The 17769-nt window shown below is 41.1% G+C and overlaps 1 protein-coding gene across 1 annotated transcript; it reads left to right on the forward strand.

The window, feature by feature from the left end:
- Window positions 1–11255: 11255 nt before the first annotated feature.
- On the forward strand, window positions 11256–11984 carry LOC142791094 (uncharacterized). The gene has a single exon (XM_075885409.1). The coding sequence runs from the start codon at window positions 11256–11258 to the stop codon at window positions 11982–11984; it is 729 nt and encodes a 242-aa protein (XP_075741524.1).
- Window positions 11985–17769: the final 5785 nt, after the last annotated feature.

The following is a 17769-nucleotide window of genomic DNA, read 5'->3' on the forward strand; positions in this document are numbered from 1 at the left end:
CACCACGGCGTACAGTGCTCTTCGGGGCTGTTTTTCTTGGTGTGAGTTTCATGACGAGTAGGGATGTGGGAAAAACTGATATCCCGTTATGTTGGTCCTTACCGCGTGATATGAAATGTCAGTAGTATGACTTATAAGATTGCTCCAATCAATCCTCGGTGACACCTTCAGTCACAAGTGATATACTCCATGCGTTCAGTCTTATATAATGCAACTCTCACCCCGAAGAATGATTACATTGGGACGTTGGGATCTGGGAAGATGGCATAAGGAAGATGGCATAGAGAAGAGAGCACGATGAGCTGGGCAGAATGCAGAGATAGAATGGCGACGACGAAGTGGTGATCAGAACGCGCTTTTACTGCAGCTGCGTTGTATATTTTCTTTTTTGAATATATTCGTTCCCGTAATTATATTAGACCCGGGCCTTTCAGGGGCCCATACTGCTGTATACGACCATGGCTAAAAATAGAATAAAGGAGGAAGCAAGTGGTGAATAAAAGAGAAAGAGAAGGGCAAACCAGGAAGTCAACTAGGAAAGAACAGAAAAAAGTGCCTGATCCCCTATATAAAAATATAAACTCAAAAACCTCACAAGTAAACCGTGTCTTTACAAATGTAGTTAAGCGTTTATTGTGCATTGTTTTAGTTACAGCAGCACATTGCAAAGCCATGTTTGGGACTGTAAGCAGTTTGAAACTTGCAGCGTTCACCTCAAGCGGAAATAACTAACGATATCAGCATACACATAATGAGCGCGGGCTAACAACTGTCACAGCTCAACATTTAGAGCGCGCTGTTCAAAGAGGAGGAAAGACTGTTGGAACGCGCGCACAAATGTACACGGGAGAAGCGCGAACAACAGATACAATTCTTTTTGGGTCGTGTATCACCAGTGCGCCCCTTTCGTAAACGCGGCTGTGGCAACCTGCGCAGTTACCATAATCATCTCCCGAATACTCTTCTGATAAGCATGCACAGGAGAGACCACGCTTCATGGACACTCTACCATGGAGGTGGCGCTCGTGGAGGTGATGACCTTTAGTACAGAGATATAAATTATGCATATCAGCTTCGCAGTCCAAATATATTAAACTCGCAGAGCCTCTGTACCTCTTAGGTAGTCCTCGCTAAACAATGCTGCATATGCAATTCCATAGGTACACTAAGCCCAGCGCAATGCAGAGGAAGAAAACGGCGTTGTGTTATGATTCAATCTTCACAATACGGCTCAGCAAAGCGCAACTGATATTCACTATTTAAAGGCTCATTTTCATTCAGTGAAATCAGTCGCCTAGATTTTGATTGCACATAATACATTATGACGTATTAACCCTCAAGATGTACCTGCAATGTGTCGGTAAGGTACAATGCCTGGCATGTGCAGGGAGGCTGAGAGTACGTAACTTCGTGGAGCGTTTGTTGAGCTCTTGAAGCAAATGCATTCGACCAACGAGATTCTACTCACCGCCGCTGTTAGGGGGGATCCCAGGTTGATGAGCGTAGGGCGTCGTCGTCGTAGCTTCAGCCGCAACAGCACCACTTCGCATGAAGCATTGATGGTGCGGCACCTCAAGCCAGCGCCACCAATTCGCGATGTATGGATTCGCACTAATCGGAAAGTGCAATGAGTCGTCTTGTCTAACAATATAGGCAGTGATTCAGGGAGAGAGTTGCCGACAGTCGACGGCCCCTCTAACGCATAAAAGCTTTCAGCTTTATGTAATATTTCGAAATATTTTACGCTAAAGCTACATGACCCTAATTCTACTGTATTGTCACTTTTAGGCTCCATTTATACGTTCTATATTCCTTTTTTAATGCCATTATGTAGTAAGCGTAATATAATTTTGGGTAATGTTACTTTCCTTTGTGGCTGATAAAAAGCTTCAGTAATGATTGGTGTCTATGAGAGTAGCTATAAATTCGTATATTACAGCGATAGCTGTTGTGAGATCTCACCTTTCACCAATACTGATGGCATAATTTTCCGCGGCCGCCGCTTTAACGAACCCTCTAAAATACCCTGTTTCCAGATTTATCTCTGTCTGTGCTGGGTGTTAGAGGCAGACGTTATGATTTTTTTGGTCAAGTAGCTGCAATATGATTATGACGAGTACCGCAGTGCAGAGGTCTATAATTATTAGCGATTTGAAATGCGGGATTCCGTCAGCACTTGATGTCTGCAATGATGGCAACTTCCTTCCGCACTGATGGTACCTTCCGGGTCCAAAAGTTTACCATTCACTTGATAAAGCTTGCACCGGCTCGGACTCTACGCTTGAACTGTCAGTCAAAGAGTCATAAGCATCGCCATTAGAGCCCTGCGGCTAGGCAACCTCTTGACATTTGTTGCCAGGGACTACTTTCGAAGATCAACTGGCTAAACGTAGTCAACTTTGTTCATCTGTAAAGTTATCTATTAGAAAAAGCTTTTTGAGGTGTCATGTTCCAAAATGTACTACAACCAGCCTAGTCGGACATTTTCGATCACTCTCTTAACAAAAATTGGCAGACCCGACGTACCGTGGGAATCGATGATATGCGAACCACGAATGAGGAAGGTTGATATGTCACTTTAACATCACCACAACGTTGCGAGGCGCATAGATGTAGTACACAGCAAACATTAGTAGAAATGTTATGTGCACTCGGGTATCTGAATGAGATGCAAGTATGTAGCTTATAGCCGCGTAACGGCGGCGCCACTAACGTTTGCAATATCAGTCTCAGCAGTGGTAACCATGTAAATTATGCCGTACATGACTTTCATGCCATGATTATGATGATGATGTTGATGTTCCTCTTGCATTGGTGCCACTCGGTCACAGTGGGGGATCAGCCATGAACCGGGTGGCAGGATTTTTGGGTTAGTTGGTTTCGTATTTCAAAGCATGCGATGCAGTTTCAGTAAAATACGAAACCAAACGTAAATGTATAAAAATGCTACACGAGCTATCGGTCAGGTAATCAGATTGCCTCAGAACAAAAAATAACAGCATCAATAGACTAACTAGATGATCTCTTTGTTTCCATTATGTACGCGCACACAGCAGAGCAAACCTTCCTGTGGCCATAACTTAATGTAATACCTCCAAAGGATAAAATTACTGTCAAGTTTATTTCTAAACCTAGCTTCTCAATCGAGTCAACAAGGTATCTTTTCCTTTTATAAGAATATCATTGACAGAAAAAAAGAAATGATCTATTGTTTCTATTTCTTTGCAAGTAAGCCATACTGAAGATTCTGTGAGTCCAGATTCACATAAGTAATAATTCAGGTCGGGGGCTCCACAGCGTAATCTGGTGATTGTAATATCTAACTGCCTATATACCCAATAATGTTTATTTCAGCAATGTCCTAGATTTACGAAGCCTCTGTCCTAATGTAATGGTTATTTGTTTATTTTTTTGTGCAAAGAAGCAGTTCTATATCTGAGTGCTGTTACATAGGCGAAATCAGGTAAAATAGGGAAAAGTGATCCGCCTAAAGGGCCCTGCAACACTTGTTTAGCATTGTCAGAAAACGCTGCTGATTGGTAGTAGAGGATCCCGACAACACGCGAGCCAAATATTATAGCGCAGCACGAGGCCTGGGATTGACAATAAAATATCCAAGTCAACTAAAAACTGCTTCCTCTTTTCTCGAAAAATCGTGCAATTTACCCAAAAATACACGTAGCTAGCCCATCTATCAGCCATTAGCTGATTTGAATATGACGCGTTCACTCGTCACTGAGATCGCCGTGGGAGGCCGCCACTTGTTTGGGATATAGAAATAGCGCAAAAAATATAGACAAGAGCAAAGGAAGAGACGACACCGCGCTGTTCTTGTCTATATTTTATGCACTGTTTTTACATTCCAAGCATGAACCACCAACTAGCCCAATTTTCGCTGTTACCGCCACTTGTTCACGCGTGCGCGCGCGATCACCTTGAAAAAAAAAAAAAACACGCATTCGAAGAAAAAAAAATTGGCAGCATATCCACGGAGTAAATGATGGAGAGTGGGGCGAAGCATTCGTCCCTCCATTCGTTTTTGCTTCATTCCGTCTGTGCGACCGTCCATGCGTCCATCCGCCCGTCCGTGCGTGTGTCCGTTCCTGCGTCCGTTCATGCGTCCATTCATGCATCTGTCTGTGTGTCCGTTCGTCCATCTATTCAACACTCCAAGTACCACCATCTCGCATATTTTCATCACATATTCCCCATATAGAAACACCGCCATCCAGCGGACATTCCAAGGACTAAACGAGAGGTGGCACACGCTCACTTTCTAACAGCTTGCGCTTCGGGTCTACTTCCCACCTTTAACCACCTCGAGTTCATGGTATATACTAGTTCACTGTATTCATGTCACTGCGGCCCAACACTCTCTAAACCTTTTTAAAACCAAGGAGGTTACGCCCAGCGAGTATAACGTAGCAACCTTTTCTTGACAGATAGAGCTCAATGTACATGCCAATGGCTTCATGGAAAATGAGAGACAGGAGAATTCGGCTTTTACTTTCTTACGGCTTGCACTTCGTACCTACTTCCCACCTTCAACTACCTCTAGTTCATTCATGGTATATACTAGTTCATTGTATTCATGGCACTGCGGCTCAACGCTCGCTAAACCTTTCTAAAACTAAGGTGGTTACACCCAGCGGGTATAACGTAGCAACCTTTTCCCTTCAGATAGTGCTCAATGTACATGCAATGGCTGCTAATGGGGATCGCAGCGTGCACGTTGACTAAAAGCCGAATTCTCCTGTCTCTCATACCCCATTATCAGCTATTGGCATGTACATTGAGCACTATTTTTTGTTGTTCAACAACGCACAGAAAGAATCTCTCACCGGCACCACCTTGGAGGTCAAAATGTTTGCAGGTCAAAGCGTAAAACTGGTTACATACTACGACGGGACGCGGGACGAACAGGTGCCGCTATAAGGAGCTTCGCCCCTAAAAGAAATGTGCTAAAAGTCACGATGCTCGCGTGACGCCGTTTCTCTGTGACCCTGCCACCCCTCCCTGCTTAGCTTCCAGCGATTTCGTCGGCACGAAAGAAGAGAGAATGCGATTGCAGCGTCTGAAAAATCTTTTTAACTCTGCTCTTACTGGGTGAATTTTAAAAATTTTTGCGGCGTTGAACTCGTGAGGTAATAAGCTTTTCAAGTGAAATCATTCCATGGCTACTCGAAAATATGTTTCAGAGCCCCTGTAAAGATGCTTTGACTAACAAGTCTGCCATGTCATTTTATATAAATCCTGCAGTGGCCTGCTACCCATACCAAGTGGAACATTCTTAAGTTTGATAGTAATGAACTTCAAATCATACTTATAAATGTTAAATTTCTTGCTGTAGAGAGTGCAGCACGCACAGAGCGGGAATCACTAATGATGACTGCTTCTAATTCTCTTGCAAGAAGTATGCAAAGTGCTAGAACTATAGCAAATAATTCAGCCATGAATATAGGAGTATAGTCTGGTAATCGAACTGAAAAAGACCGGTCGAGAGAAGGGTGGAAAAATGCGTATACTTCCGCCTTTTTTTTTAACACAAATGCATCAGTCGCAATAATGCTGTTGATGGACTGATGAGTCAAAAAGATGTGTAACTGAATATTTAAATATAGTAGGGGCATTGTTTGCATTAGTAGAAAAATATCATTAAATGTTATGTGAAGATATGAATTAGGCCTACTTGTTGAGGTAATCTGATAAATATTTCTTTGGGATGTTCTAGCAGCGCATGAACGAACCTAATCTGAAGGGAGTGTAGTCTTGACCATTGTGTTCCAAATATTGCGCTATGTTCTTGCATAAAAATGTAAGGCGCATGTCTCAGAGGCGAATAGGATATTTTTGAAAAAGTTTGAACTATAAGTACTTTAAAGCGAGTTAACAAAGGTGGAAGACGTACTTCCACATACAATACAATATTTGCAACATACTTGGGGAGTCCAGACACAAGCGAAAATCTTCTCTTTCTAACAATAATTACTGTTTTATTTTATACGCCACACTGCCTGAAAATAATGCGCACCACAAATTCCATATTAAGTTGCACATAGATCTTGTAAATAATTATCAATGTATTTCTTCACAATCGTGTTTTTATGTTTTCTAATTTTCGGAAAAATCCCGAGACACGTGTCACTTTGCAGTAAACTTCGTTTATGTGACTTCCAATACGATTCCTGGGCATTTCAGCGAATTGACCTGGGGAATGAGCTCGTTACGACACATCAGTGAATTGTTGACAGGATTCTTAGAAGAAAATGATAGCCGCGCACTTATCTTTACGTTCACTGAGATATGAATAATTTCAAGCCATTCCTCCAGCATGTTCATGAAGGTCTTTAATGCCTGATATAATGAGTGCAGATCAGTATTTGTTGCAAAGAAGGCAATATTATCTGCGAAAATGTAAATTTGAATATACCGAAGGGTTGGAATGGAACTTAGCAATATGTTGAATAAAACGGGTACTAACACTGAACCCTGAAGTATACCTCGTGTCTGCTTATATCTTTTGGAAAAGCATCCACCCAAGAAGCAATAAAATTATCTGTCTCTTACAAACTTTGTGACCAATGCTGCCACATATTTTGGAAAGCAATTGTCTTGCATCTGCTTGATTAGAATAGAATACTTCGCTTTATTATACGCCTTAGCTAAGTCTAGAGTCACTAGTGCACAGTATACGCGCCGATGCCGAGCCAGCCGCATGCGACTTTTCAAATCCACGTGTGCACACCATATGGAGTATCGCGATATAAAACCAAGTTGATAGGGGCTTGACATTGAACGTTCATGGATATAGTCCATTATACGGGTATTCAAGACTCTCTTTTAGTGTTTGACCAGGTGATACGTCAATGAAATATGCCCTATGTTATGCAGGGTAAACCCCAATCACCATTTCTTTTATATCGGAATTATTTTGAAAAGCTTTGAATCGGACGGAATCCAAAACTTTTTCAACAAGAAATTGATCGCATTACGGATTTCATGTCGGGATATTTTGTATAGCACTTTTATCATTGTGGAGGTCAATCATCGGATCCAGGAACGGCGGCCGGTAAGCACTTAATCAGATTCGCCAGCTCAGCTGAAGATACCTCCTCGAAATCCTCATCGGCCCTTAGTTTCACCATAGCCTTTGTTATAATTGTCCTATACCTGTTTTTCAAGCATTTACCTTCATTCTCCAAGAGCTCTGAGGGTTCGTGAGGGCACGTATTGACAGAATCAATATTTCATACTGCGGAATTATTTTTCACGCAAGCCAAAACCTGAAAAGCGCTTTCTTACTTTTAGCCTTGGAGACATAGGTAAATTATTTATTTTATTTTATTTATTTATTTATGCCATACCCACAGTACCACATGGCATTACAGTGGGGGGGATGCAAAGAAAAATTCGAAGCATACAGATGGTAACAATCGCTAGCAGCATCAAGAAAACAAATACATATAAAGAAGATCATGAGTGTATACTAATGTGCACCATAGTGAATAATTGTTCAGAAAAAAAACAAGATTGCAAGTAAACAAGAACACATTTAATTTAACAATGAAATTCATTATAGTGATAAAAGCATAATTACATGAACAAGAATGTACAATAAAGGAAAATACAATTACAAGCATATAGCAGTCATCACTAGCAGTAACATAAGTGAACACCAACTCTAATACAAGAATTTTTTAGCAGTGAAAAAAGTATGTCATTGGACGATATAGTTGCGACAGACTTGTCTGATTGATTCCAGTCCCGTATTGTTCTAAGAAAAAAAGACTTGCTAAAGGAATGTGTTCTGCAGAGAAATTCCATAACTTTATTCCTATGGTCAATCCTATGGGAATAGTAATTAGGTGCCTTTATGTAAAGATGCCTATCAATACCAACTTTTGAATGAAAGATGTTGTGGAGAAGTTCAAGCAGAGTCCGCGTCTTCGACAATCTAGTCTATCCCATTGCAATAATTCTTTCGCGAGCGTAGGACTGAACTCTCTGTCGTAACGTCCACAAACAAATGGAGTGGCCAAGTTCTGCATCCCTTTAAGTTTTTCTGTGTCACGTACTGTTGATGGGTCCCAGACGGCACACGCATAGTCAAGAATGGAACAGACATATGTTTTATAAAGCAATTAATTAGTCGACATATTAAAGTTCTTTACGTTACGGCGAAGGAACCCAAGCGCTTTCCCGGCCTTCCCTGTTACATAGTAAACAAGTCGCTGCCAATTTAAGTTAGACTATAGGTACACTCCCAAGTATTTGTATTCATTAACCTTACTTATATGGACATTGGTAATTGTGTACGATGTCTGAGACTGTACTTTCTTACGAGTAAACTCTATGTAAACTGTCTTATTCAAGTTCAACTGCACGTGCCATCGTGTACACCAATCACTGATTTTGGTCAAGTCTCTCTGAACGAACGCATTTTCCAGCGAATATGAAATTTCGCGAATCCGTAATCGTAATATCAAAGCCGTTTTTTTGCATTGCGCACTGTACGTTTGAAATCAGTGGCCATGAATTTATACTCGCACAAGTTTTCGAGGCATTGGTAAATAAGAGCTTTTGCCAAGCTGCTTTTCAATTTATATACCTCCTAACGCATGCTTAATTCACCATGTACTAATATAATATGCTGTGTTCATGTTTATAGTAAACGTTGAATTTTTTAGTGATCGTTTTAATACCGCAGACAGACTCATAGCCCTAAGATCTTCCTGCATGTCCTCGCGAGACGTAGGTTTCAAGTCTTTTTGTAATTTAACATAATTTACAAATCAGCCACCTGTTCTGGCCAAACATATCATCGGGAAAATCATTTCAAAACTAATGAAAAGGTGGTCGCTGTTCGTTGCACAATCCACGATATTCCATGAGGTTCTACTTAAAGAGGAGCTGGAAAATGTTAAATCTATAGTAGGCTTAGAGTTACCTCTAACAAAAGTAGCAGCATGTGAATTCAAGCAAGAAAAGATGTTATCAAGAGTTCATTCCCAAAAACGTTTGCCACATATATCAGATCTGAGGCCCCAAGACACATGCTGCAGATTGAAGTCACCAGACAGTAATATATCTTTTCTGCATGAAGATAGCGTGATATCAAGACATCTCTTGTCCTGACCTCTTGTGAGAAAGTAAACATTTGCAAAAAAAAAACGCAAGCAGTTTGGTATGGGTATGTCTAACACCAGCATTTGTAATTCGTACCCATACACTGATACGATATCTTGGCTCTGTGACTAAACATTGTTGATATTAAAAAATCCAGAGCACCACATCTACTCGACCTATCCAGCCAAAATTATCGATAATATTAGGCAAAAGTTTTACTATTAGCAAGCCAGGTTTCCTGAATTGCAATTAGGTCCGAAGAAATTCGCTAAGAAATATATTGTAAATCTTTAGATGCCGACCAAATAGACCGGCTATTACACTGCAGGATTTTTAGTAAATTTATTTTCATAATATACCAGCAGCAGAAACTGCTTCATCCAGAATATCTTTTTTTTTAATCAATTTATGGAAGGTTCTCAAAAAGTACTTTTTTGACAGATATTTTTTGTATTATGAGCTCTGAGGAGACTTCTTTGTAAAGGAAGATCTGTTATGATTCAGAGTCTTTCGAGATTTTGTGTCCTCCTCTGTACGTCTTGAAATGAACAAAGCTTCAATATCCCTATTTTGCACAGAAACTGTACAAATTATTTTATTCAGCTGTTGTGGTAACATATTAGCCAAAGCATGAAAAAGGGTAGGTGTCAGACGCTGCATTGCCTTTTCAGTAGAAGTACGGCCGGACGCAAAGAAGGACGAACGCACGGACGGGAGCGTGTGTAGACGGATGGGCGAACGGAAGGATTCACGAATGGAAGCTTCGCTGCACTCATAATCATTCCCTGCGTGGTTATACTGTGAAAACAACTATTGACATCTTGTTATATAACACCTAACAACATATAGACACAACACCCTCTATTGACGAAATAAAACTAGAGGTGGCTACATACAACTACTACAGAGGAGAGAGCGACACACCGCCTAAGCAAGTTAAACCGTAAAATTATTTTCTACACATTTTCTTCGAAACGGAGTTCGGAGTTTGCACGCATGGTAAATTGGCAAACTTATTCTCATTTATTGTATTTTCAGTTAAATTTATGTCAAAATCACGATAACACGGAGGCAAAGAAGCAGGTATTGCATCCAATAGCCTTCTTAGAGTTCGTTGGTCTTAATAACAGCGTCATCCTTAGGCAGATTCGAGGCCCTTCTGGTAGCCCTTTTTCTGCTTCATGCAGAGAAAGTGTGTTCCACTGGCAAATTCATGGTGCTTACTTTATGAATATTTCATTGGCTGATGGGTAGCAGCTCAAAGGAGACTTGCACTGCATGGAGCAACTTCTTTTTACTATGCGAAAAGCGGCAGATTAGAACGGAAGTCCAAGTGCCTCACGTCCTGAAACAGTGGCAACTAGTGGCGCGCCAACGGACTCTGGTCGCGTCGGTTGCGCCTCACGTCGGAACTCGCCTTTTTTTTGCGTAGCATTGCTGGGCCTATCCGCCTCATGCGCTGCCGCTTTGAGTGGTACCGATGGCGCCACCAACGGCGAAGGGGGGTGAAAAGCGGATCATGTTGTTCAACCTTGCGCAAAGTGTCCACTACTAACCGTCTGTTTTTTAAAGGCCATAGTCCTTGTTGGGACACTTCAGTGCAAAAATTTTGGTATCTCTGCCTGTTAGACTATTTGCCATGGGAAACGGCTCAAGTGTGACCGATTTCACAGCGCGCACCAATGCTGATCTAGCTTCTACGTTTATACTTGTGCGATTGTGCGACTTAGCAGCAGCGGGGGCAGCGAAAGCTTGTTCCTCACACGTCTGTGTTCAATTATTTCAGTTGACAACTCAACGGCTGACCATCGTCGGCACATCGTCACATGCTGTGCTGCCACGCATCGCCGACTGCGTCACACGTTTCGAGAGGCAAGCCCTGACGAAGCAAAAAAAGCTACCGCCGTGGAGCAACACCAGGGGAACCGTCTTTAAAACCTGCAACAGCGGAGGCCTGCACTTCACTTGGCAGCAGCGGGGACAGCGAAAGCTTGTTCCTCACACGCCTGTGTTCGATTATTTTAGGTTTGCATTCATTTTTTTTACATACTAAACATAGATTATTCTTTTTGCTGCCTTTCTGCGGCCAAGGTGGTGATACATTTCTTGTGTGAAGTATTGCTGTAGTCATGAGTGAATTGACTAAGTTGCAAGAAGAAACGAGAAAGGAGATGATTGAGTTCAAATCATCAATTGAAAGAGAGCTAAGAAAGGAAATCGGAGACCTGAAAAACAGTGTGAGCTTTTTGAACGACGAAGTTGAGAAAATAAAGAAAGAGATTGCGGATCTTGTGGGGGATAACAAGTCACTCAGAAGTGCTAATGAGCAGTTGAGCACCGAGTGCGAAGATTTCAAGAAACACATGTCTCAACAAGAGCAGAGGATAACTGCATCTGAGCAATACTCCCGCAAATGTAACCTTGAGGTTAAGGGAATACCCAAACTTGCTGAGGAAGGTCTTGGAAATACCCTTCACAGGATCGGCGGACTGCTGAATGTGCCTGTAACCAAAGATGATGTTGAAAAATGTCACCGTGTACCAGCAAAGAATGCCAGTTCAATACCGAACATAATATTCCGTTTTCGTAGCCGTTCAAAACGTGATTTGGTGCTGCAGAAAGCAAAGAAGACGCGCATCTCGACCCAGGACCTCGGTCACGCCTCTAACACACCTGTGTTCATCAATGAACACTTATGCCCTGTCCTAAAGCAGCTTCTTGGAGCGGCAATAGCTAAAAAGAAAGCAGCGAACTGGAGGTTCGTGTGGACGAATGATGGGCGTATTCTCGCACGAAAGGATGAAGGCTCACGTGTATTGCACATTCGCGACGCAAGCGACGTTGAAAAGATTGCCTAAAAACGCTATCCGGAATTGCGGCGCAGCTTCTGTTTTGCCATGGCGGTATCACCTTGTGACGTCAATTATCTTGTAGGAAATTGGTGTAGCCATAGTCTGTGCTGCCTTCATGTAAACATTCATTCAGCACGAAACAAGGAAGATGATCTATCTATTTTTCAAGATACTTTTTGTTTTCTTTCGACGTAGTAATGATTACGGAAACTTGGTATACTTCAGACGACCAGATTTACAAGCGAGATGGTTATACTTTCTGGCTTAAACTCCTCAGGACCATATATTAAAGTTCTTGACTGACTGACTGACTGACTTAACTGAACAAAGAAAACAGGCGGTGGCCTCATGGTTCTAATAAAAAACTGCATAGACGCTCAATTAATACCACAATTTTCTTATGCCTGTGCTGACATTGAGTGCTTAACTTTGACTACACGTAATTACGTATATGCTGTCATGTAAAGACCACCCGATTCATCTGTGAAATCATTTATTAGTAGCCTTGAAGAATTATTAAATTATGTATATGACAACAATTTAAAACTTATTCTTGGCGGTGCCGTGTGCTCAGATTTGGGTGCACGTTAAAGAACCCCAGGTGGTCGAAATTTCCGGAGCCCTCCACTACGGCGTCTCTCATAATCATATGGTGGTTTTGGGACGTTAAATCCCACAAATCAATCAATGTTCTTGGCGGTGACCTTAATATGAACATACTGGAGTCGTCTGCTGTCGCAATTACATTTGTGTCTACGGTCGAGTCGAGTGGCTACGATATAGTAACGGAAACTCTCACACGTATCACACCTACCTCAGAAACGTTAATCGATCAATTTATTACTAACGTAAACAAAGATAACGTAGAGACTGGTGTAATATGTTGTGACATGAGCGACCACTTTGCACTCTACTTTGTTACGGAGAGTGCAATCAAGATGTGCCAAACACTGCCCGCTAGAACAATTCGAAATATCACACCTCACACTTTAACAGCATTCAGCACAAGCCTTTCCCGAACTACCGGAGTGCGGTATACCACTCAGAAACTGCAAATTTAGCCTATGAAACATTCTTTATTATATTTAAAAAAGTGTATTTAGACACTTTTAGAAAAAGTTCTACAGAAATGCCGTAAAGTCGCAAAGCATGGATCAATCGCGAGTGTTGAAGAGTGATCGAAAAGAAATCAAAGTTAATCAGAAGGTTTTTAAAAACTAAGGATGCGTCACACTTAACCATATTTAAGGAATACCGCAATAAGGCGATCGCCTTTATCAAGAAAGAAAAAAGAAATACCTAAATCAACAATTTCATGCAGACAACTGCAAAGGGAGTGCAGAACTGTGGAAGAAACTTAACGCTTTGCTTCACAGGACACCGATCTCTCCTGGGGTTACTAAAATAAATATAGATGGTCGAGCGGTTACAGATTTAGAGCTCACAGAAAAATTTAATCATTTTCTCACAAACGTTGCACAGCCGACGCAAACAGCGCAGACAGCTATAACTGACGCAATGACAATACAGACAAAGAAAATCTTTCTCCGACCAACCGATGATCAAGAAATAGTTTCCATTTTTTCCACGCTAAAACAGAGCAGCGCTCGTGACATAGATGGTATTCAGATTTCCCCGATCAAACATGCAATCGATATCATAGCTCCCGTGCTCTCTCACATTTATAATTTGTCCCTATCAACAGGCTGTTTCCCAAAACAAATGCAAACATCCGTTGTCAGCGTGTTATATATGAAAGGAGACAAGAATGATCTTACGAACTATCGGCCAATTTCTATATTACCCATATTTTCAAAACGCTTGGAGGAAATTATTTTTAAAAGACTCACGAATTTTTGTATGAAGTTTAACATAATATCTCAATCTCAACATGGTTTTATTGAGGGCAGGTCGACAGAGACTGCTTTACTAGCTCAGAAAGAAATAATCCTTAAATCGTTTGAGAGTAAAGAACTTTGCATTGGTGTTTTCATAAATTTTTCTAAGGCTTTCAACCGGCTCTGTCATCATACGTTATTTGAAAAATTAGAAATATATGGTGTTCGTGGCATTCCACTTTCCCTCTTGAAATCTTACTTTAAGTACCGCTCACAATGTGTAAAAATTAAGGATTCATTTTCTTCTCTCCAGGCAACAACCACAGGGGCTCCGCAAGGCAGCATTCTAGGACCGCTGCTTTTTAACCTATACATATATGGCATTGTCAAGGTCAGTGACAAATCTAAATACATAATATACGCAGATGACACCAGCATTTTCTTTACAGGTAACGACATGACTGCCATGACCACACTTATAAACACTACGTTAGAAAGCTTGAACACATGAAGTGAACGAAATTCCTTACTCATTAATGCAACAAAAACAAAAGCTGTACTTTTTCATTCGCGGAGACAGATTTCCCTAGACAAGAGATTACATATAGGTAGCGCGGCTGTTGAAATTGTAGAAACCAATAAAACTTTAGGAGTTCTTCTTAATTGCACAATATCGTGGGATCCTCAGATTAATAGTTTAATTACCAACCTATCAAAATGTGTGGGCATACTTGCACGAATGCGTTATTTTCTTCCAGTTTCTGTTAAACTAACACTTTATAACAGCTTGTTTTTGTCGCATGTAAATTATTGTCTTTTGGTATAGGCAAGTACGACGGCAACCAACATAAGTAAAACATACAGACTACAAAAAAAAAGCGATCAGGTTTATAGCAAATGTCGACTACTATGCACACACTGATGAACTGTTTCAGCGCTATAATTTTGTCCCAATTCAGAAACTTTACGAGTATTCCCCAGCAATAAGATATAAGCAATCTCTTTTTCATAACAATCGTGCCTTCTTAGATATTTTTGTATGGAAACGCGTGCTATTCCGTACCCTACTCGTCACCAACAACTCCGGAACCTTTCATTCTGCAGAACAAATTATGGGCTACAAATGTTGTGTTTTAGTGTTCCTTTGTTATTAAAGAAAATACTGGAGGCAAAAATAATTCTTGAGATATGCAGTGCACGTGACATTATGCAAGTGCTTTTATCGTGAAAATCGAGAAAATGATGGTCAAGGCATTCATGGAACTGTATATATATATATATATATATATATATATATATATATATATATATATATATATATATATATATATATATATTCTGTCATATCTTGCATTGTACTTCGGAATTTGTCCCGAAAGTAACTACTTACGCATATTAGTATCTGTACATAGCATTACTGTACGTGCATCTTCTGACTTGTACTGCGCCAAGCATGTCATGGCTTATGTTCATTGCCTATATGTTCATGGCCTATGTTTCTTCACCCATGTCCACGTTGCTTGCCATGTATAAGGGAGGCTCGGGTTCTCCTCAAGTGACAAAGCGTCACTTTTCTCCCGAGCCTGCCCCCATCCTTCGGATGAAAGTAAAATTGAATTGAATTGAAATTGAATTGTCCGTTAGCAAACAAATTGTGCTCATATCTGAGACACAGTATTAACACATCAATATTCTATGGTGCGGATCTTGAAAGTACACATAAAAAGATGAGCCCGATTTACAAGAAACGAACTTGAAAAGAATTGTCTGTTGAGCGTGCTGGTGCTCTGACAGAGAAACTATCGTGATGGCGCAACTAAAAACAACACACAGACATGGCACCTGTCCTCATCTGTTTCTTCCTGTGTGCAGGATTTTGTTACGCCCTCATCATGGTTTCTATGTGAGAGCACCAACACGCCCGACAGTCAACTCTTTCGAAATTCAGTGGTGTGTTTCTTTATAAGAGAAAAGGCATAGATAATTAATTTTCAAAACTGTGGCTTTCATTACGCTGCACTAACATTGTGACGCTATGCACGAAAAGATGTTTCCCACACTTTGATACAACAATATGGTGCTGCCACCTACCTTGAAGTCTACAATATATAGCCTCAATGATTGAGTGCGCACGCTGAGAGCACGCTTTAGCGATGGCCATCTTTTCGTTTCTTGAGATTACCGCCAGATGGCGCTCATGTCACACGCAGCATCTCCAAAACTCCATTTACCAAATTTACTCGGAAAACATCAAATACATGTTCTATTCACCCTCTCCGGACGAAAGACTATCGTCTTTCGGTGACATTTGCAGTCAAACATGCAGATACGGGGCCACTTTTTTGGTTCACTTAATATTCTGGCAGCCATTACATTTGTTACTTCGATGGACCTTTCTTGTTTATTTGAAAATTACGAGCGTGTTTATACTGCCGTGCTCGAGAGTGGTATAATGATTGCGTTTTTATACTGCATGCGTTGGATATGTTTGCGCGATCAGCTTACATATGCGAAATAAAAGTTGTTGCAACGTAGAAGTGTATTCTTGTTTTATTGGACACCCCAAAATATACGGCAATGCAGATCATGGTTTTAGGCCTGCTAGGAAACGTCAAAAGACACATATTTTTAACTTCGTCCAGCATTTTCAGCTTTGTCGAGATAGATATGAATAAGAATAACAAACTAAGCCACACAGTCCAATGCGTCACAGACGCATACCTGTGTTTGAAAGCGCTTGAGCAAAGGACCAACAAAGACTCGCAGTTTCTTTTTTTTAATTCAGATATCATAGAAAATATATGAGGAACTTCAGTAAAGTGAAAAGTTGGGCGAGTTGGTGCTGGTTCATGATGATCATCTTGAGGAACTTCAAACTGCATTGAATTAACGTGCTTGTGAAAATGTAATCACTAACACCGTTGAAGTCACAACTCTCTGACTAATTCATTTTAGCTTCAGAATGAAAAACTGAAGTTTATTCAGGAAGCTCGCACGCATGACATTACTTAGATTTATTTAATCAAGAAATGCGCAAGCATGTAGTGTGTATACAATGCATGCTAGATTCTCGTCTATTAGGTCAAAATATACATGACATGCGATTCTAGAATTGATGTTTGTGGAATAGCAAGCATATACAAGGGCGACTTACACCCTCACTCACTATTGAAAAAAGAGTACTAATTGTAATTCAATATTACTCAACGCAACAAGGATGACAACACACTTGTTACCGCACACTGGTGTTGAACAGACGCACAAAGCCGAACGTAGTGTTTCCACTCGTAACGTCGCAAACTTGGCCGTCGTACCAGCGGTACCCATTATAAAGCACCTCATGTCCTCCTCATGTCAACAAACTGTCACGACGCCGGGAGCAACACACAGGTTACTCTCAAGGAAAACCACGGTCTTGTCGGAGGGTATCTTACACAGCAACTAACGAAGAAAAGTGCACGTTTGAAGCATCTGATGCATTTCTCTTCGTGCGACGGCAGCTAAGCGAATTCCGGCCTCATCGTCCGAATTGTGGCTACGACCTTTACACAAGTTCAACGTTGCATTGTCCAAAGAACACCCGACCACGAAGAAGGCAACAAGCCACTGGTCTTATTGGGAATGCTGCCGCCTGCAGAGAGCATGCATCCACGTCAATCGAAGGAAATAAAAAAAAGCTGGAAAGAGGGATTAACTTGGAGCGTGCCAATGCGGTGAAAGCAAAGAGAGGAGCGTTGTCGTTGGTGTGAAAAACTTTCGAGGAATTGTGCTTGCTTGGCGATTGCCGGAGACTCGAATTTAAATTAAAGCACAGAAGCAGTCAAAGAGAGGGTAGGAGGCGACAAAAGAGTTTCAATAAAGACGTTAAGAAGAAATTCGAGAAGCAATAGTGAAGTGTCGTTAGGTATTGTGGGAGCACAGACAGGCAAAAAGAAAGAAGCAACCGCAGGATG

This window comes from Rhipicephalus microplus, chromosome 2, assembly GCF_043290135.1.
Source record: "Rhipicephalus microplus isolate Deutch F79 chromosome 2, USDA_Rmic, whole genome shotgun sequence".
NCBI lineage: Eukaryota > Metazoa > Arthropoda > Arachnida > Ixodida > Ixodidae > Rhipicephalus > Rhipicephalus microplus.